This window comes from Neoarius graeffei, chromosome 5 (assembly GCF_027579695.1).
Source record: "Neoarius graeffei isolate fNeoGra1 chromosome 5, fNeoGra1.pri, whole genome shotgun sequence".
NCBI lineage: Eukaryota > Metazoa > Chordata > Actinopteri > Siluriformes > Ariidae > Neoarius > Neoarius graeffei.
The window spans coordinates 14,103,726-14,125,783 of NC_083573.1; the positions used below are offsets into that span (position 1 = coordinate 14,103,726).

The 22,058-nt window shown below is 43.2% G+C and overlaps 1 protein-coding gene across 3 annotated transcripts in view; it reads right to left on the bottom strand.

Annotated features, from left to right (window-relative positions):
- cadm4 (cell adhesion molecule 4) overlaps positions 1-22,058 on the bottom strand; it is a 430,262-nt gene that overhangs the window by 107,165 nt on the left and 301,039 nt on the right. The window contains exon 1 of one of the 3 annotated variants that reach the window (XM_060921240.1): positions 5,946-6,377. The exons of 1 other annotated variant lie outside the window; for it this stretch is intronic. In XM_060921240.1, coding sequence (XP_060777223.1) covers positions 5,946-6,030 — 85 coding nt within the window. In that variant the 5' untranslated portion in view covers positions 6,031-6,377. Of the gene's footprint in view, positions 1-5,945; positions 6,378-22,058 lie in introns of those variants that run through there. One more of the 3 variants, XM_060921238.1, reaches the window with a different exon arrangement.

The window sequence follows — 22,058 nt, forward strand, 5'->3', positions numbered from 1 at the left end:
GTTTGCAGTACTCAAATTAACTTAGATTAGTTTGATTACATTAACTTATTTATTTTAAGTTTACAGTACTCAAATCAATGGCTTTCAGATATCTTTTTTCATAAATTTAACTTAATATTCATGAATTGTGAAAGCTTAATTCTCTAGTTTTACTCATCCTTCATATTGAGGCCAATTTAACTTTAATTTTCTTGACCAAAGAGTTTTGCGAAAGACAATAGGACACATGCTAATTTAATAAAAAAACAAACAAACACACAATACAAGGTAATGAGCCCCCAAACAAAATGAATGGTGAACACATTGGATTTACTTTGCAATTAACATTTATTTTAAATGCTAAACAACGCATCATTTAAGGCTCTGGAAACATGTTCCACTTTTGTTAATCCTGGTGCATGTGCTGAAAAGACCGCGCGTAGATGGGGCAGGTCTGCGCATGTCTAAACACAACGCCCAAAGGACTCTGGGACAATAAATTATATTTTCTAATTTAACTGAAGTGGAGTACACTAAGTTAAGCGTGTTCTCCAACTTGAAATTAGCAGTTATTTATTTAATATTAGTGTTGACAACAGGTTGATGATTTCTAAGTTTGATTCACTAATCATTTCTAATTAATTTGAATATTTGCATTTACAGTGTACACCACCATGCCACCCCACCTTCTATTTAGACATCCGAAAAACAATTTAAAGTACTGAATAAATGCATTGTCTCTGGCACCTTTAAAGACGTTCTAATTATTTAGTTATAAATATTTTAAATCAATAATTCAACGGGGGGGACCCAACAGTCAGAGACCATTATTTTTGTGAAGCTCAGATACTGCAGCTTCCCGCTCAAAAGGTGACTCGAGGAAGAGTTTCATCAGGTAACAGTACTAAGTGAACACTAAAGTGTACATTTTTCACAATCGCTAATGGAGGACTTATGGATAAGGATGCTTCAAATATGAGAAGAGTAGTTTAATGATTATATTTCAAGTTGAAGTGTAATTATAGTGTACTACGACAGGCAACAATGCTGTATTCTAAATGCTGTAGATTTTGTACCTAATTTAGCAGTCAAAAGTTTGTACACCCCTACTCTGCTCATTCATAGGTTTTTCTGTAGTTGGACCATTTTCTACATTGTAGAACAATACTGAAGACATCAAAACTATGAAATAACTCATGGAACGTATATGGAGTTATGTGCTAAATTAAAGTGTTAAAAACAAAACGTTTCATATTTTAAATTCTTCAAAGTAGCCACCGTTTACCTTGACACTTTGCATGGTATTGGCATTATCTTAACTAGCTTCATGAGGCAGTCGCCTGGAATGCTTTTCAATGAACATATGTGCCTCGTCAACAGTTAATTAGTGCAATTTCTTGCCTTCGTAATGCGTTTGAGATCAAACAGTAAATAGTAAATAAAGATACAGTATAGCCCAATTCCACAACTGTAGTAATCCATATTATGTCAAGAACCGCTCAACTAAGCAAAGAGAAATGACCTCTATCATTACTTTAAGATATGAAGTGACTTTTAATTCATAAAAATAAAGAAACAGCATTAAATTAGAAGGTGTGTCCAAACTTTTGACTGGTGCTGTACATATTTGTACCTTGAGACACAAACCTGACTAAAACAAATGGTGCCTCAACATTGGAGATGCAGGAAAGTATGCTCGTTTTGAAAAGTCTCTGATTTACGCATTCTCTCAGAACTCCTCTGTTTTATTCTCCCATCTGGTGAAAGAGCACAAGCCACTTTGTATTAATTGACCCTTTCTTCCCTCCTATTCTCATCACATCCTCACATTCCCCCTCTCTCTGATTTTCAATGATTACAGACACATCTGTTCAGACCACCTGAAGTATAATGTGTTGACTACTTGACTGAATGTGTGTGTGTGTGTGTGTGTGTGTGTGTGTGTGTGTGTATACTTTCATTAGCCCCAAATAATCAGTAAACTCTGTGGGGATATGCTTTGCTGGAGATGACAGATTCTTCTTCCTCTTCATCTCCTGCTTTTCCTTCCATCTATCTCGCAGTTTCACCGAGCCAAAATTAAAACTCTCTTCTCTCTGAGGAATCGCACTTGATGCCAGCCGAATACAGTTTAAAAAAAAAAATGCCACAGCTATAAATAATACATAATCCTTTATAACTCTCTTCTCTTCATTACCTCTCTGTCGTTCCTCCAATCTTTCCTTTATTTCCTTTTCCTGTCCCCATTTCTCTCTATCCTATTCTTGGTTTTGAACCTCATAATTCGCTCTCCCCCTGCCTTCTTTTTTGGTCTAATCTTATTCTCGGTCTCTTTCACACCTACACACTCAATCCCCACCAAAAACCTCGTTCTGTAGCCTAATCCTTCGTTTTTTTCCCCCTCTCTCCTCCCTCCCAGTGTCCTTCTTTCCTCCAGCTTTTCATGATCCCACTTTTTTTCTAATTTTACTCAGTTTCTCTGTCTCTATACATCTTCCTTTCCTTTCACTTTGGCATTATTGCACTGTCTGTTTCTCTCTTTTCTAGCTTATTCCATCTCTGCAACAAAGACTTCTGTTTGGTTCCAGCTTCATATTGTGATTTGTTCTGCAGCTCAGGCTTTGAGTATAATCAGCCGGGTTTTGTCAGCAAGACAGAGACATAGAGAAAAAGCAAGAGAGAGAGAGAGAGAAGTGGGGGGGGGGGGGGGGTGCAGAATGAACGTGACAGTGAAGTTAGTATGATGAGGAGAAAAAGTGCAGAACATCTTTCTCTAGTCCCCAATGCTGTAATTACACATCAGCAGTTGATACTCATTTCTTTTCTCATTTCCTTCCTTCCCTTTCTACTCATGCTTGCCTCAATTTCTCCCATCCCCGCTCTGCAGGCGTCCTGCAGTGGCAAACGCTCCTTCCTCCTGTGTTTGATCTTCTATTTATGCTGCTTACGCTCTCATTTCCACACTTCCATCACTACATTTGCTCTCAGTCTACCCAGCTGGGCTTATCATCTCTCCCTCATTCTCACTCTCTCTCTCTCTCGCTGTCTTTCTTTCACTCTGTGGCTTTCTCTGACCTTCATGTTCTTTAACACCCCCCACACACAATCCTACTGCCATATTTCAACCATATCGCTCCCTGAAGCTCGCTTGCCTCGAAACACTTCATTTCATCCCGCATCTCTCTCCATTACACAGGATTGACCGTTTTTTGCTCTCTCTTTCCACTCTCTCAGCCCGGTTATTAGATTGTTCTTTCTCTCTCAGACCTACTGCTTTGCTGTTCTGTTCATGCCATGCCATGCCATGCTTTCAGATGCTTGGTGGTGTCTTGGATTTATGTACCTGGGCAACACAGGAAAGGACTTATGGGTAAATTTGCATGGATAATACAATTTGTCTGGTTTGCCTTGGGCCAGCTGTGAAACCCCCCACACACACACTGACCTGGCTTCTATCCCTGTTACCATCTCAGATTCAATGGCAAAAATGTTTAATTGGCAAGAATTTTATAGCACTCAAGCTGCCAAGGCTAAAGACCCCCCCCGTCCCACCCCGCCGCTTCTCTCTCTCTCTCGTCCCCAGAATGATCTTTTGTATTCAGACATTTAGACTATATGTACAGCTTCCCTTCAGCTGGCATAGAGGCCCAGCACTGCTGAGACAATGCATATTCATAGCTGGAGGAGGAAAAAAAAATAAGTGGCAGCAAGAGACATAAAAAAAAAGTACAAGGCAATGTATCCTCTATCTCATGCTGTGTTGATCCTAAGAGAGGCAACGACCATGTCCTTGCTAAGAAACAGACTCGAACACTGGGAAATAAACAATAGGTGTGCAGTGCGTATTACTCCTTGAACAGATGTTTGCCTTGAACACTCAGGCTTCTCTCGGGTTCTCATTTATCAGGCGTCTGAGTAATAGTGCTGATCGACCTCTGTTTGCCTTTCAGATTCTTTATGATTAGCGCCATAAACATGAGCCGAGATGCTCTTAGGTCAGCACTTTTACCCACAGGGCTGAGCGTAAAACTTTTCACTGGTCGGCTTACAGAGCTGCTGTCGTATCTACTCCTGCCATGCTGCCTCTGCTTTGGTCTCCCAAAAGAGCTAGCTGTCCTCTCATCCTCCCTGTTCGAAGTATTGCCCTCTCTCTCTGTCCCTTTTTCTCAGTGCACAACAATCATCTCCCTTTCCCCAGCTCAATTCAATCCTTATTTCACCTGCCTTTTACCTCACAATCTACAATACGTCCCTCTTTTTTCTCCTCAGAAAGTTTAGTTTCTGAATTTAGTATCTGTTTTTTATGGCTGCACTCAAATAACTTTTCTGACACGTCCTCAAAAGTCTCAAAAATCTTGCTAGGTTCACTCCGGTTAGTGAGCCGACGACTGAAACTTTTAGGACTTCTGTGAATGTGACTTCTCAGATGAGCTCAAATCAAATAAGTAGCATTAGCAGCCAAGATTATGAAAATTTACAAAGCGAAACCTCAGAAATTGTCTGCTTAGTTAGCTAGCCTACTAGCATTATCGCTAATGTTAACAGTCAAAACGATGCCTATGCATGAAGAAATTATTTAAGATAATCTGACAGGATTTCTGAGAGGATTCTTATACTGTGTCATCATCCTTATTGTTATTGCTAAATGGCTAACTAAATTAAGATAATCTGACAGGATTTTTGAGAGGATTTAAAAAAAAAAATCACATTAGTATACGAGTATCTTCATTGTTGTCACTAACAGGCTTACTAAAATAAGACAATCTGACAGGATTTCTGAGAGGATTTTAAAAATTTACATTCATATATGTATCATCTTAATTGTCATCGCTAACTGGCTAATTAAAAAGAAAACCTGACAGGATTTCTGAGAGGATTTTAAAAATCGCATTCTTATACTTAGTCATCATTGCTAACTGGCTAACTAAAAAAAAAATCTGACAGGATTTCTGAGAGGATTTTAAAAGTTCCATTTGCATCTGTATCATCTTTATCGTCATTGCTAACTGGCTAACTTAAAAAGTGACAGGATTTCTGAGAGGATTGTAAAAATCACATTAGTATATTCATCATCTTCATCGTTATCGCTAACTGGCTAACTAAAATACGATAATCTGACAGGATTTCTGAAAGGATTTTAAAAAAAAATCACATGAGCATACGGTATGCATCACCTTCATTGTTAGCATCAAGTGGCTAACTAAAATAAGATAATCTGACAGGATTTCTGGGAGGATTTTTAGCTCGCCATGTCAGCTTGCTAGTTCGTTTTAGCCATGAAAATTCCTGCCAGACTAGCTTTCGTTAGCTAGTTTAGCTGTGTTATCAATGAAAATCATGAACATTTAAGGAAATAACCCCATCATCACCCTCTCTGGTATCTTTATCCATCTCTTATATTCATTCACATCGTTTAGCTTGGTAGTGTTACTAATAAAGATAATAAATATTTATAACAAATCAGTTAATAGTAGCTAGCTGGCTAACAAAACGTCAACATTCCCAGTCTATGGTCTTCAAAGCACACCCACTCAAAGCTTCTCATTTCTATATATTTTCATATTCATTTGATCTGGACTGCAATCTGCAGAGAGACATTGACATTGTTTGATGCACTGCAATCATAAATCCAGAAGCGGACTCTGTTCATCTGCTGACTGTACCCTCTCAGCACTTCTGCATTTATGTCCATAAGTTATGTTTCCTCCATAATAAACTGCCTGGATATAAAACAAGGAAGAGGATGGAAGATCGGGAGTGATCGTAGGAGCGCGAGGGCTGAGAGATTAGAAGAAAATTCACTGGGAGAAACAGAAAGAAAGGAGGAACAGGGGTCAAAACAGGCATTTTAAGAGAGACAGCATGTGGCAAGTCCGTTTTGGATGTACCGTAAAGACAGGATGGGGAGAAAGAGTGAATAGACAGAATGGACTGTAGGAGAACAAGAGACAGAGAGAAAGACTTACAGCAGAGGGACAGCAGAATGGACAACTGAACGAGCAGGACAGTGAGGGAGCGAGAGAAGAGGCGAGATCTCTGGCCTGCTCTCATTGTGTATTGACTGTCGTACGCTGGTCAATGAGGCTTCTGTGGCTTTGGCCAGCCACACGCACATACCATACACTCACACACACTTTGCTTGGTCACCCAGTTGAGACTTTGCTAAACTGCAACCACCAGATACCACTACTACAGCAGCGTAGCAGCAGAGCGTAAGGTACCAGCTAATTAAAAACACTTCACCCAGCTGTTCAAACTCTCATCACCTCGCTCACATACTCCGACAGGAGCTATAACTGATATCCGCAAATTAAAGTCCGTCAACTTTCTCATTTGAGGACAGAAAACTTCAAGGCTGCATAATTTTACTTGCACTCTTAAGCGTGCCTGCTGTTAAATATCAGAGAGCGAGGTTAATTAGTTCTGCACTCCGATAATGATCGACACGCGTGCACAATCAAGAGTCGCTGCTTGTTTTACTGTTATCAGTTTTTCCGCTGTCAGAAGTTCTCTTTGGTTCTCATCCTAAAGTGCACTTGGTTTCGACTCCAGCTACACCCCTCTTGGTAAACGCCAAACTTATTTCCACAACGCTGCTTGAGTGTCGCAACAAACATCAATACGGATCAGTTCAGGGTTACAGCTGGGTGAAGCAACTCACAAAGCGACATCAAAAGTGTGCAGAAAGAAAAGGTAAGCATCAACACTTGAGAGCGAGAGAGAGAGAAAAAAAAAACGACAAATGCAACCAGTTCAGATTTATGGAGAAAATGCCAGCCTCAGCACTTTATCCGACTGTGATCTTCTTCCTGCTCGCAAAACTGCACAATCCTGCAGTTTGTTTCTGCGACTAATCAGAGCGGAAATACTTCTTAAGGTCAATTTTAAATGACAAACTCAACCAAATCAGCGATCACATCTGAAGCTGCTGTGGCACGTAACATCAAATATCCTGTAAGACCTTGGTGAAGCTGAATGGGTGCGATATGTCTCGGCTTCTAAGGGCACGACTTGCTCTGCTGCACATGGCCTGAACACACAAACACCTGCTATATATCTATCTCACACACACACACACAACACACACACACAACAGAGAGCAGTGGTGGTCCAGTGGCGGCAGTACTAATATCCCCCTGCGCCAGGGCTGAGTGTGTAGGTGAGGTGTACACACAGCGCACACACACACACACACACACTCCTATCTATCTGATATAAGGTGGTGTCATCAGTGGTCACTAATAAAACGGAGGGCAGCCCAGCATGATAGATGGAGCTGAACAGGAGTGTCCCTTGGGTAACCGCACAGGCCGTGCTTCCAATCGATTCCTTTTAGATCCTCTAGAGTCAGTAAGGCCAGCTGAACGTTATTCCACTGTTATTCCACCTTCTGTCGTCGCCTTGCTTTTTCTCCCTGCCCCCAAACCGTTCTTCTGTCCTCCCTCAGGTGGATTCAAGCTCTAATCTGTCCGTTTGCACACTCTTCCATCCACCATCATGTCAGTAATCCCACAGTCAGGGTTGACCAAATCGTCGCTCCATCTCGTATTTATAAAGCGCTCATCGCCTCTGGGCACATTGTTTGTCATGGGGGTGTGCGTTTGCAGATGTGCCAACCCAAATATCAGTGATTTTTGTGCAGGCAGCAGACACCGAATGAGTGACAATAAGTCTCATTCAGCTGGCCGAACAGAAAGCCAGTCAGACGGCCCTTGTCTCTTTTCGCTCAGGGTTCAATAATGGTAGGCCAACACTATTTTATTTCCTTTTGCACCACTGCTCTCTATCTGATCAGCCTTATAGTTCTGTATGTGTCTCACACACAGAGTGGCACTTGACTCTGCACATCTAGTACACTATACTATTTGAATGCAGACATCTATGCGTAGAATAAACACCCTTTTAAACCGGTGTAGGATTTCTAATAAGCTACTCTCTCTCTCTCTCTCTCTCTCTCTCTCTCTCATAAAACACATACACACACATAATCCTGGTGCCTGATGTATTACTGTGGCTCCTCCTGCCCCCCAGACCTGCCAGAGTCATCCTGAAGTCCTACTTCTGCCTCTTCTTGGAGTTTCTATGACGCTCTTTCTGCTGCTGTGGAGGATGTGAAGAGATTGCAAGATTTCTTCAGGTCATCTCAGGGAGTTTCCTTGCCACTGTAGCCTCTGGCTTTTTCATTAGCGATCTAAATCTACATCCAGATTTATTTATGACAATATCTATTCTTAGTGCGATCCAAAAAAAAAACAACTGAATTGAAATGAACTGAATAGAAACGCCTATAGTCCACTATTCATGCATGTATGAATTACAGCATATAAAGTAGTAAAGGTTAAACATTTTAATTATAATGGAAGGAAGGTGTTTCACGACTTTCACAGTCAAAGTGATTTTTTAATTAAGCATCAAATCTGTACAAATCACACGCTGAGAGATGGAACTGCTCTAACTGGGAGGAAATGGTTATGTATGTGTTACAAATATAGCCAGCATGGCTCAAATTAAGCACAGAATCAATCACGCTGGTTTCAGTGCATGCCTAAAAACATCAGAAAAGAAACTATTGATGTTACATTTGCTATATACTGCGAAAAGTGCAACACTTGTCATTTTGTCATTATTGGCTTTAAAACTTAGCCGACTTTACATGTTTATTGACTGCCCTAACAACTGCCCCAATACATCCTTTATCATAACATCCACTGAGCTCATTTGTTTTGTTCTTTTCTCCCAACAGGGAAAAGTAGCAAAAAATATTTCCAGTAGTAACTGCACACAGGTTACAAACGCAGTCGATATACAGTTTAGACTGAAAATTGTAATATATTAAATAGAATAGCTTATTGTGAGGCAGCACGGTGGTGTAGTGGTTAGCGCTGTCGCCTCACAGCAAGAAGGTCCGGGTTCGAGCCCCGTGGCCGGCGAGGGCCTTTCTGTGCGGAGTTTGCATGTTCTCCCCGTGTCCGTGTAGGTTTCCTCCGGGTGCTCCGGTTTCCCCCACAGTCCAAAGACATGCAGGTTAGGTTAACTGGTGACTCTAAATTGACCGTAGGTGTGAATGTGAGTGTGAATGGTTGTCTGTGTCTATGTGTCAGCCCTGTGATGACCTGGCGACTTGTCCAGGGTGTACCCCGCCTTTCGCCCGTAGTCAGCTGGGATAGGCTCCAGCTTGCCTGCGACCCTGTAGAACAGAATAAAGCAGCTACAGATAATGAGATGAGATGAGATGAGCTTATTGTGAAGAATTATCCCAGCATATGTGTGTGTGTGGAATGAATATGACCCCTTCCATGAATGTGTTTCCCACAATGTTTCAATTCATATTGTCTCCCCAAATGAGCTCAAATTGAATACACACGACAAGGTTCACCCATCATGAGGCGACTGGCATTTGGCTGCACGCTCAGATGTCAGTTAATTTGTGCCCCTTGCATTCATTACCGCCTGCCTCACTGGGTATGTTTGTACTTGTGCCTGCGGGAGACAGAGAGAGAGAGAGATTGTCTCCCCATCCTTCTTCCTGTCTCCCCTTTCCAATTCTCATCCAAATCAAATTGTTAATGGGTGTTACAATAGAATAAGTGTTGCCAAAGCACTTAAGGGGCTTAAGGCATGTGCGTGAGGCTCATTTTAAACACATACAATCTCCCCATGCTGCTTATTCATTCCAGGTACTACACATCCAGAGCACTGTGGACTAAACTGGGTGAAAGCAACAGTTAGTGAGACACAGAAACAATGACTGCATCAGTGCACCCAGGCTCATGCCTTTGCCTGCCACCCGGCAAACAATGCACCCGACCCCGGTGCCTGTCCTCACAGGTGGTGAGCCCACATGACAGCAACTCCATGTAATTTCTTCGGGCTGGGCCCGGCCGGGCCCCATGGGCCAAGGCCTGGCCACTAGACCCTCGCCAGCAAGCTCCTCTACCAGGTCTGACTCCAGGAGGAGGCCCCAGTTTCCCGCTCCCGGGTGAGGTGCTGCAGCTCCTTCTTTGCCGTTTCATTGGGGTCTTGAATTGCTCTTAGTCTGGCCCCTCCCCTGGAACCAGTTTGCCTTGGGAGACCCTACCAGGGGCTAATGCCCCCGACAACACAGCTCCCAGGATCACTGGGACACCCAAACCCCTCCACCACATTAAGGTGGAGGTGCTTCAGAGGGGCCTTGGGATCCCCCAGGAGGAACTGGAAAGCATTGCTGGGGAGAAGGACACCTGGAATACCCTGCTTAGCCCGCTGCCACAGTGACCTGACTTCAGATAAGCAGAAGGAAATGGATGGATGGATGGATGTTGTCTGAGAGGAGTGCAAGTCCAAAGGCATATTTTCTAAGATATGATGTTGAAAAATATTATGGGTTAAGAGTTACATGGACTAAATCACACAGCAATCATGGAATTATCCGTATCGTGAAAAAGTGATAATGCATAACTTTGTCTATATATACACACAGTACCAGTTGAAAGTTACTCATTTATAGGTTTTTCTGTATTTTGACTCTTTTCTACATTGTAGAACAATACTGAAGACATCAAAACTATGAAATAACACATGGAACATATATGGAATTATGTGGTAAATGTGGGTAAAGTAAACAAAAACAAAAAGTGTTCAAACAAAATATGGTTCATATTTTAGATTCTTCAGAGTAGCCAGCGTTTACCTTGATGACGCTTTGCACACTGTTGGCATATCTTAACCGGCTTCATGAGGTAGTCACCTGGAATGCTTTTCAATTAACATGCATGCCTCATCAAAAGTTAATTAGTGGACTAGTTTTTTGCCATCTTAATGCATTTGAGATCAAACAGTAAATCATAAATAATAACAATACAGAAAACCTCCCTGTTCAACAACTATAGTAATCCATATTATGTCAAGAACCACTCAACTAAGTAAAGAGAAACGACATCCATCATTACTTTAAGACATGAAGGTCCATCAATCCAGAAAATTTCATTAACTTGAAATGCATATTCAAGTTGCAAACACCAGCAAATGCTATGATGAAATTGGCTCTTGTGATAACCATCCCAAGAAAGCAAGTCCAAGCCTTACCAAGTTACCAGCCTCAGAAATCACCAATTAACATCACCTCAGATAAGAGCCTACATGAATGCTTCGCAGACTTCAAGTAGAAGACGCATCTCAAGATCAACTGTTTGGAGGAAACTGCGTGAATCAGGCCTTCATGGTTGAACTGTTGCAAAGAAACCACGACTGAGGGAGGACAATAAGATGAATAAGAAGCATAAGAAGATGAGAATTGGTTGGGCCAAGAAACACAAGAAACTAGTGTTGTGGTACTCAAGACCAGTTTCAACACCACTTTTTGAAGATCTCGGTTTCATCTTGGAATCGACCACATTTTAACTCGGTCTTGGTCTCAGATATACAGAACTCGACATTTTATTTCAAGACCAGTCAAGACCTCAACTGTGGGGATTTCACTAAATTGCCTGTGCACTGTCTGATTTATTTGTTAACATCATTACTGAGACTGGGGCGGCACGGTGGTGTAGTGGTTAGCACTGTCGCCTCACTGCAAGAAGGTCCTGGGTTCGAGCCCCAGGGCCGGCGAGGGCCCTTCTGTGTGGAGTTTGCATGTTCTCCCCGTGTCCGCGTGGGTTTCCTCCGGGTGCTCCGTTTCCTCCCACAGTCCAAAGACATGCAGGTTAGGTTAACTGGTGACTCTAAATTGACCGTAGGTGTGAATGTGAGTGTGAATGGTTGTCTGTGTCTATGTGTCAGCCCTGTGATGACCTGGCAACTTGTCCAGGGTGTACCCCGCCTTTCGCCCGTAGTCAGCTGGGATAGGCTCCAGCTTGCCTGCGACCCTGTAGAAGGATAAAGCGGCTAGAGATAATGAGATGAGATTACTGAGACTGGATGTAAAACTTCCTGCTTCAAATATGATCAATAACGTGACTCACTGCTTATTCAAAACTTTCGTAGCTGTTAACGGCCATCACCCTCCCTGCCCCCCTTCACACCCACTGGTCTGGCCCTGTTCTTGACTCAGTCTCATCTTGCTTTGGTTTTGATCTTGACTTGGTCTCAACCCCTCAACTCTTGGTCTCGTCTCGGTCTCGATACACTCTGGTCTTGGTCATGACTTGGTCTTTGTTTAGGTGGTCTTGACTACAACACTACAAGAAACATTAGACCAATGAAAATCTGTACTTTGGCCTGATGAATCCTAATCTGAGATTTTTAGTTCCAACCGTTGATGCAGAAAAGGGGAATGGATAGTATCTGCATGTGTGATTCTCACCGTGAAGCATGGAGGAGGAGGTGTGATGATGTCAGGGTGCTTTGCTAGTGACACTGTTGGCACACTTAACCAGCATCACTTCCATCGCATTCTGCAGTGACATGCCATCCCATTTGTTTTACATTTATTGGAACCATCGTTTGTTTTTCAACAGGATAATAACCCAAAACACACCTCCAGGCTGTGTAAGGGCTATTTAACCAAGAAGGAGAATGAAGGAGTGCTGTATCAGATGATCTGGCCTCCACAGTCACCCGACCTAAACCCTACTGAGGTGGTTTGGGATGAGTTGGACTGCAGAGTGAAAGAAAAGTAGCCAACAAGTGCTAAACATATCTGGGAACTCCTTCAAAACTGTTGGAAAACCGTTCCAGGTGACTACCTCATGAAGCTGGTGGAGATGATGCCAAGAGTATGCAAATCTGTCATCAAAGCAAAAGGTGGCTACTTTGAAGAATGTAAAGTATAAAACATTTTGCCTTGTTTACTTTTTCGGGTTACTACATAATTCCATATATGTTATTTCATCATGTTGATGTTTTCTGCATTGTGCTACTGTACAAGGTAGAACATAATAAAAATAAAGAAAAAACACTGAATCTTTGCCAGTAAAAACAGCACTAAGTCTTCTCCTGTAACATTTTATAAGTTTGGAGATACAGAGCAGGACATCTGAGGCCATTCCTCTTTACACAATCTCTACAGATCATCCAGGGTCCTTGGCCCAATCTTGTGCACTTTCCTCTTCAGGTCATCCCACAGATTTTCACTGGGGTTCAGGTCAGAGGACTGAGATGGCCATGACAGAAGCTTGATTCTGTGCTCAGCTACACATTTTTGTGTTGATTTGGACATATGCTTCGGATCATTGTCCTGCTGGAAGATCCAATGATGACCCAGTTTTGGTTTCCTTCCAGAAGCAGCCAGATTCTGATTTAAAATGTCCTGGTATTTCATGGAGTCCATGATGCCATGTATCCTAACAAGGGTTCCAGGGCCTTTGGAGGAAAAACAGCCCCAAAACATCACAGCGCTTCCACCATATTTTACAGTTGGGATCAGTTTCTGTTCATTATAGCCTTCCTTCTTTTTACACCAAACCCACCTTGAGTGTTTATTGCTGAAAAACTCGATTTTTGTTACATCAGACCATAGAATACGGTTCCAGTCAAAGTTGTAGTAGTGTTTTGGAAACCCCAGGCTCTAACTTTTGTGGTTAACTGACAGAAAAGGCTTTTTTCTGGCGTACCTTCCCAATAATCTGTTGGCATGGAGGAAGGTGTCTAATAGTGGTTTTGGAGACTCGGAAACCCCAAGATTGTACTTTTTCTTGTAGTTCACCAACACTAATTCTTGGAGATATCTTTTTTCGCCTGACTTCCCATCCTCCTCAGTGTATGTGGGGGCAAAATAAACTTGGGTCTTCTTCCAGGCAAGTTGGTAACACTTCCAGTTCGTGTCCACTGTTTTATTATTGCCCTAACAGTAGAAATGGACATTTTCAGGCGAGTAGCTATTTTTTATGCCCATTCCCTGACTTATGAAGGTCAACACATTTCTCCTTTATTTGGTTTCTGTGTTCTCTTCTCTTTCCCATGTTGATGGATGACTAAGGGAATTTGGCCTCTGTGTCACCTCATATTTGTTCCCCAGTTAATCAGGAAGTCATGGATTACATCTTGAAAGGTCCTACTCACTCCAGTCAACTCAACACTGTACAATTTAAATGTGAAACATGCTTCAGGTACTTTGTGTTTGCTGTAATTTCCAGAGGTGTTGATAATAGTGAAATGTTTTTGTTGAAAATGATTGCTTCTTGATGAGGGATTTGTTTTTCTCTGCATAAACGGATTTCAATTAAAGGTTGGATTTTTCTCATTTTTTCAGCGTGAGTTGAAGCGACTTCTAAGCCTTTTTACAAGGCATGCCAATATTCATGGAGGGCAGTGTATATATCCAGCCCGAAAGTGGCTGAAGTGAAAATAGCATCCTGCATGGAAAGGAAATTCCCACAGAGAGCTAGCCGACGCAGAAGACCTGAGGCGATGGCTGGGCAGCCGGGAGCAGGTGCATGCTGGGACTGTGGTGTGTCGGCAGTGGAAGAGATTTTGATATCCTTATCCTGTGTTCTGCTTACGGCGGATTGACTTTTCTCTCTTGTCCTTCTGGCTATTTCTTCATGTGGGAGAGATGAACGTTAACATGCCGTAAGGGAGACAGAGGAAGAGTGGGCATGTGTGTGGGTGCGTGTGCGCATGTGTGTGTGTGTGTGTGTGTGTGTGTGTCAGATGACTGACTTGGCGCTCCGCCTCTCTCCCTCTGAGTCTTGTTGTTTGTTTGTGCAGGGCTTTTATGCCAAGCCGGCAGTCATTACTCAATCAGACAGCTTCCTCTGAGCTCGGCTCATTAAAACAGCTCTCTAACTTTCAGCCTATGAACGCTTAAAACACACCATGTAATAACAACAACAACAACAACAACAACAACAACACACACGCAGTAACTTGCAGCTTATGTACACAATTGACACCATTTTGAACACCTGTCGTGCCAACACACCTATTTACACCCTTGTGTTTGAGTCAAAGGCATGCTTTACGTAGTACGGAGTCCGCTAACAAGAACACACACATGCATACACGTTTAAGCCCAGGTGATAGCATGAATGTTTATCTATGTGTACTTTTTTGCTATTTTATTAATAATCACGATGAGCTGCTTGTCCTTCCAGAGCCGGTCGAGACAAAGCCGTTCCATCCCACAAATTCCCTCTCGCAACGAAACAATGGGACCATTTTTTCCCCTAAATGATAGTATAATCGAGCCTCTCTCTTGCCTTTGATTAGCTCTTTGGCACCATATCCATCTCTGTCTCTTCACTCCCTCTCCCTCTCCCTGGATCTAGCCATCAGTCTCTCTGTCACCACGTTTCAGTCCGTGCTTTCCAAATTGCTCTTTTTTCTCCAAATGACCTTACAGCATGACTATGAACCTTGCTCTTTGCTTTAGTCCTCCATCCTTCTTTTCTTCTCTCTCCCTCTCTCTCTCTCTCTCTCTCTCTCTGGAGGGAAAAATAAAAAAATAAAAATCACACACTCATCACTTTCACCGCCACACTATTCTTGACAAGCAGTGGCACGTGGAGAATATTAATGACCCTCTGAGTCCAATTAGCACCTAGAGCACATAACACCTTTATGCACACAAATGCACAGCGGGAAGAGAGAGCGCGAACGAGAATAGAAACGCGAACCAAACGTGGGAGACAGAAAGAGAACAGAAAAGATTGAACGCATTTATTGGACACATTTAGGCTCACTACAGCAGCACTAATCATCACAACACAGCTGCAAAAATGCTCCTAATTAAAACGTACGGCTTAGAGAGAAAAAGTGGAGGATAAAAGAAAAAAAAAGGAGACGGAACGTCTGACGTGCTGCGAGACGAAGGAAGGGTGAAAAAAAGAGAAGGTGCAGAAAGAGATATGTGTGCGATACTATAGCCTAATCACCCTAGAGACTTCAACGTCTAGATGCAAAAAATAAAAATAAACATCATTTGCACAGTGCAGTGAATGTAGCCTCAGGTGTGCTGTGTTTCACATAGACTGTACACGTGTCTATCTTATAAACAACTGGATGATTGACAGATGTGACAGGAAAAAGAGGGGTGGGGATTCATACGACTATAATGATTTCTGCTTCCCAACCAAATGCTGAAACATTGTGAACATGCCAGGAGGTGGACCGGAACCGAGGAATTCCATCCATCGTTCCCAGGATTGGGTCCAGATCCACTACAACTCTGACTCTAAAGTGGTTACTGAAGATGAATGAAAGAAGAAGAAGCCTTTATTTTGTCACATGTACACTCAAGCATAGTGAAATTCCTCCTCTGAAGCAGTGAACACACAAGTCAGCAATGAGCACACACACATACCCAGAGCTATGCTACAGCACCCGGGGACAAATTGGGGGTTCCATGCGACTTCAGCCACGATACAGATGGAAGAGAAAGTGCTGTTCATTCACTCGACTCCCTTCACATTTTTCCTTCTGGTCCCAGGAATTGAACTGGTGACCCTTTGGACCCTCTCTAATCTTCAGGCCATGCCTGCCTCCAAGAAAAGAGGGGCGGGGCAAATGAACGAATTGAACAAACCAATGATCTTGCAGCTCAGTACTTTTCTGAGGTACCATATACAGTAGTAGGTCACATTTACCCCTTTTCCACCAAATCAGTTCCAGGGCTGGTTCGGGGCCAATGCTGGTGCTGGTTCACAACTCGTTCAACTTGCGAGCCAGCTGAGAACCAGTTTGCTTTTCCATAGCTCGCGGTGCTAAGCGAAGCCACATCATTACGTCGCTGTATACGTCAGTTACGTCGTTGTATACGTCATTATATCGCTGTATACGTCAGTTACATCGCTACGTTTGCATAAACCTTGGCGCGAATATCGAAGCAAAAACAACATGGAAGAAGCAGCAGCAGCAGCAACAACAACAATAATAATAATGGATGACTTCACGTTTGTACAGCTGCTGCTTCTCGTCGCTTAAAAATGGCGATCTTTCATGGTCTTGTTATTGTTGTTGGTCTTAACAACTGCGCCCCCCCCCCCGCTGACGTAAGCGGTTCTTTCCTCTGGCCCAGCAGAGAGTTGGTGCTAGCCTGGAACCGGTTTTTCTGGCCCCAGAGCCAGTTCTTTGTCAATGGAAACAGAAAACCCGGTTCCAAACTAAGCACTGGCCCCGAACCAGCCCTGGAACTGCTTTGGTGGAAAAGGGGCAATTGTCGGTATATCCTGTTATGTCTGTGAAGGTTCTCAGTCATCCAGGTCATCGTAAACCATAAGTGCTAAAGAAGGCAACTGGACTTGTTCGAAATACTTGAAGACATTTCACCTCTCATCCAGTTCTGTCTGACGAGTAGGGAGTTCCAGGTGTTTATCCTCTAGTGGACCAAAAGCAACCCAAAGGAGTCGGTGAGGTCACATGGGTCGTTGACACTCTCCATCATCCTGTAGGTTGTTAGGGTCACTGGAGGCTGGGTGTGAATGGCATTAGCAGCCTAGAGGGTCGTTAGGATGATCTGTGGGTCGCTGTCTCTTTCTCTGCCATCATGTGAGTCATTGAAGTCAGCTCAGTCTTGGTGTAGATTTGTATTCAATAACAAAGGACACTCACTTCAGGACTGCAATGTGTGTATTCTAGCAAGAGAAGACCAGTGGTTTGAAAGAGGAGTAAAAGAAGCAGTTTTTGTTAACCTGGAACGACCATCACTGAACAGAAGAGGTGGTCTGAGACACCACTTATCAGCCACCTACAATGGCACACTTCCCAGAAAACTGAATACACATCCACACCAAGACTCAGCGAACAACAATGACTCTACAGGATGAATGAGAGCGTCAGTGACCCATGTAACCTCTCCTTAGGGTTGCTTTTGGTCCACTAGAGGATAAATACCTGAAACCCCTGACTAGTCAGACAGAACTGAAGAAGCCTTTGGGATGAGAGGTGAAACCTCTTCAAGGATTTCAAGCAAATCCAGGTGCCTTGTTTAGCACCTACGGTTTACATGCTAAATGTTCTCAGGAGCCAAAGAGACTCCTGGAAGAGTAAACCTGAACAGAAATCTTAAGTACAGCAGCAATTACAGGTTGTGCGATGCATCAAAATATTTAAAAAATAATCAAGAAAGTATAGACATGAATACGAATCAGCTGTGCGAACATGCAGTGAATAATGCACTTCGGTAATAGTCACATGGTCACATGGGTCATTGACACACTCAGGCCCTGTCCACACGGCAACGGATTCAGGTGAATCTGATAAAATTGCTTATCGTTTCGGCCTGGCGTCCACACGGCACCGGCGTTTTGGGTGCCCCAAAACGAAATCTTTTGAGAACGGGTTCCAGAGTGAAAAAATCTGGCAATGGTGCCGTTGCGAAGTCGTCTGGATGAGTAGAACGGATTTGTTTACGATGACGTCACAACCACATGACTGTCAGTGCTTCACGCCGGGTAGAAGTGTAACGAACTCAATGCGAGTTGTCAACAAATCCTATAACTTGGTTCATGAAACGAGCTTACAAAATATTTTCACTGTGAATATTTATTGTGTAATGGTGCAAAGTGAGAGAGAGAGAGAGAGAGAGAGCGAGAGAGAGAATAGCCCTTAGGGCAGAGTCTTTAGTCCAAACACTGCGGAAGCAGTACCAAACCGCGCACCGCCCGTGCGCTTTCCAAAAACAAAAACAATCCCGCCAGCAAACATAGGAAAAAAAAAGGAGCAATCTCACCTCTTCAGATGTTGGTTTAAGTCCGACAATACATTCCTCAAAAAGGGCGTAGAAGAACAAAGTAATCCATCAACGTGTAGCATTCAATTTATTCCGGACCATTAAAGAATTCTGGAGGATATCAGAATGTTGGCGTACCGGCTTCCATCTACCCCCATCCATTCCTCTTTCCGTGTCTTTCGTTTTACGCTACTGATTCATAATCAAAACTTTATGTGGTTAATGCTACAGAAGAAGGGGTTTATGCGCATGCGTCTACTTCTTCTATTGTTCTGGTGTCTCCGATGGGACTGTCTTACAGCGCACGTAGTGGTGTGGCATGTGTATTGCATCGTTTTCAGCAAGCGTTGCGTTGCCATATGAACCTGAAATTTTACTGATCCGTTGCCCATGTGGACGCGATATTTAAAAAAAAAAATCTCGTTGCCATTGTCGCGTGGATGTAGCATCAGGCCCTGTCCACACGGCAACGGATTCAGGTGAATCCGATACAATTGTTTATCATTTCGGCCTGGCGTCCACACGGCACCGGCGTTTTGGGTGCCCCAAAACGCAATCTTTTGAGAACGGGTTCCAGAGTGGAAAGATCTGGCAACGTTGCTGTTGCGAAGTCGTCTGGATGACTAGAACGGATTTGTTTACGATGACGTCACAACCACATGACTGTGAGTGCTTCACGCCGGGTAGAAGTGTAACGAACTCGATGCGAGTTGTCAACAAATCCTATAACTTGGTTCATGAAACGCGCTTACAAAATATTTTCACTGTGAATATTTATTGTGTAATGGTGCAGAGAGAGAGAGAGAGAGAGAGAGAGAGAGAATAGCCCTTAGGGCAGAGTCAATCCCGCCAGCAAAAATAGGGAAAAAAAGGAGCGATCTCACCTCTTCAGATGTTGGTTTAAGTCCTACAATACATTCCTCAAAAAGGGCGTAGAACAACAAATTAATCCATCAACGTGTAGCATTCAATTTATTCCGGACCATTAAAGACGCCGCCTTCCGCGTAGAATCATACGTCATCCTCGCCGCCATATTGGATGGGTCAAAGCGGAGAATAAAGATGCCTCATTCATGTGCTGCGTTTAACTGTACCAACAGGTTTACCGTCCAAACGAGATCACATGGGATTACCTTTCACAGGTGAGACTGGAAAAATACTTTTCATTGTATTTGGTCATTATAATGTAATTTTACGAACAGATTTTTCTGACTTTGTGGCTAATATGAAGTTTCACGCATAATAGTTTATGCACATGCGTCCTTACTTCTTCTATTGTTCTGGTGTCTCCGAAGGGACCGTCTTACAGCGCCCCTAGAGGTGTGGTATGTGTATTGCATCGTTTTCAGCAAGCGTTGCGTTGCCATATGGACCTGATATTTTACTGATCGTTGCCCATTTGGACGCGATATTTTTTTTAAATAACATCTCGTTGCCGTTGTCGTGTGGATGTCATCCTGTAGGTTGTTAGGGTCACTGGAGGCCAGGTGTGAACAATGACCCACAGATCACCCTAACAACTCTCTAGGCTGCTAACATCATTCACACCCAGCCCCCAGTCGCCCTAACAACCTACAGGATAACTGAGTGGATCAACAACCCATGTGACCTCAACAACTCTCCTTAGGTTTGCATTTGGTCCACTAGAGGATAAATACCAGAAACTCCCCACTAGTCAGACAGAACTGGATGAGATGTGAAACGTCTTCAAGGATTTCAAGCAAGTCCAGTTGCCTTCTTTAGCACCTGTGGTATATCGTGTTATTTGCTCGATTTGTTGCTCCGTCACATGTTCATGAAAGGAAAAGATGAGCCACAGCACCACTGCTGACAGATGTTGTGCGGTCAGGTCACAGCACAGCACTGACCTGGTAGTGTGTGTCCTCCGGGAATGAGTGCATCAGATGGAGTGTTGATTGAGTTTTTAAACACTGAGTACACTTACTGACTGATTTATTAGGTGCATATGTTCTTCTTCCCCGTACACAGTGTACGTGTGTGTAAAAATCATCCCCCAGCCCGCCATCAGTGTCAGTTTCAGATCACTGAACTCTTGTATATTTTGGCTTAGTGAACGGTTTTCAACTCAGCACTGACAAGACTTCTGATACACTCGTACCAGCACCCCCCCCACACGTCAGTGTCACTGCTGTGCAAAACAACAGATGGGCTCCAATCAGTCAGTCACTGAGCACTTACAAAGTGTCCTCTATACTAAGTGTACATGATCAAATTAAAGCAAATTAAAGTCAGTGCCACTCGACTGGCACCTCCATGCACATTAAGCCATGTGATGAGCCATGCACTGTGTGGAAATCCACCCAAAGGAGTATCAAAAGAACTTTAAGCACACTAAACACTCCTCTTAATCCTACGAGGAAACCGTTCAGAAGCACAAGGGGAGAAATGCCTGAACAAATGAGCTGAGAAGAGGAGAGCGTGTATGTGCAACTGTATTAACCTCCGAGCATGAGCAGGAGAGGAGACGTCACGCGAACGACGCATTCATGTGGCAAACCAAGACACTGTGTGCTAAACACACACCTTTAGAAGGTAAACAGCCTTCCAGAGTGGGAGAGGGAAAAAAAGAACAGGAGATGGGAAAAGAGAAGTGAGATGAAATAATTAGAAGGTCTGCTTTCAGCGTTGAGTGAAATATGCAAATTAGCTTAATTTCACTTTGATTTGCTTGGATGCTCCCATATCTCTCTCTCTCTCTCTCTCTCTCTCTCTCTCATATACACATCACTATTCTCACATTCTCTCAATCCATATTAATACTGTATTAATACACTGCGTGTCAGTTCAATTGCTCCGGCTCTGTGTTACCCTTAGGCAAAGATGCCTCTCTCTCTCTCTGTGTGTGTGTGTGTGTGTGTGTGTGTGTTTCTTCCGAGGAAACTGCTTCAATCTGGTGTGTGTACCTGCATGTGTGCCTAATTAACTTCTCAAGATGTACCCATGTGAATGGATTCTTTTTCAAGCACATGCAAACCGCTATGCTAATATGTAAGTCAATAACACACGAGGTGAAGCATGTGGGTGCACGTGTGTCTATTTTTGCAGCCGTGTGCATGCACGTGTGTGTGTTTTAATCCTGTCCAGTGAGCTGCATCAAGTCTGCTGTCTTTGCACCATTATAATGAGGAATCTAGTTACGCAAGGTATTTTTGGGTAGCCTGGTGATGGAAAATTTCCCAGACGGGGTTGTGTGTGTAATATATATATAATGTGTGTGTGTACGATTACTGATTAGAAAAAAAAAAGACACAGCTGTCTCTCCTAATGCAACGCCCCTTCATTCCCATTACTCCCGGCATTAGCTCTTGCTCTCTTGGGCAGAGACAATCACAGGCTGCCAGCACCTACCTCACATCTCTACTCAACAAGGATGTGCAAAATCATAGCTGCTCCCTCTCTCTCTCTCTCTCTCTCTCTCTCTCTCTCTCTCTCAAGGTTTCCTCTCTGCACTCCCCTTGGTGTTTGTCCTGTT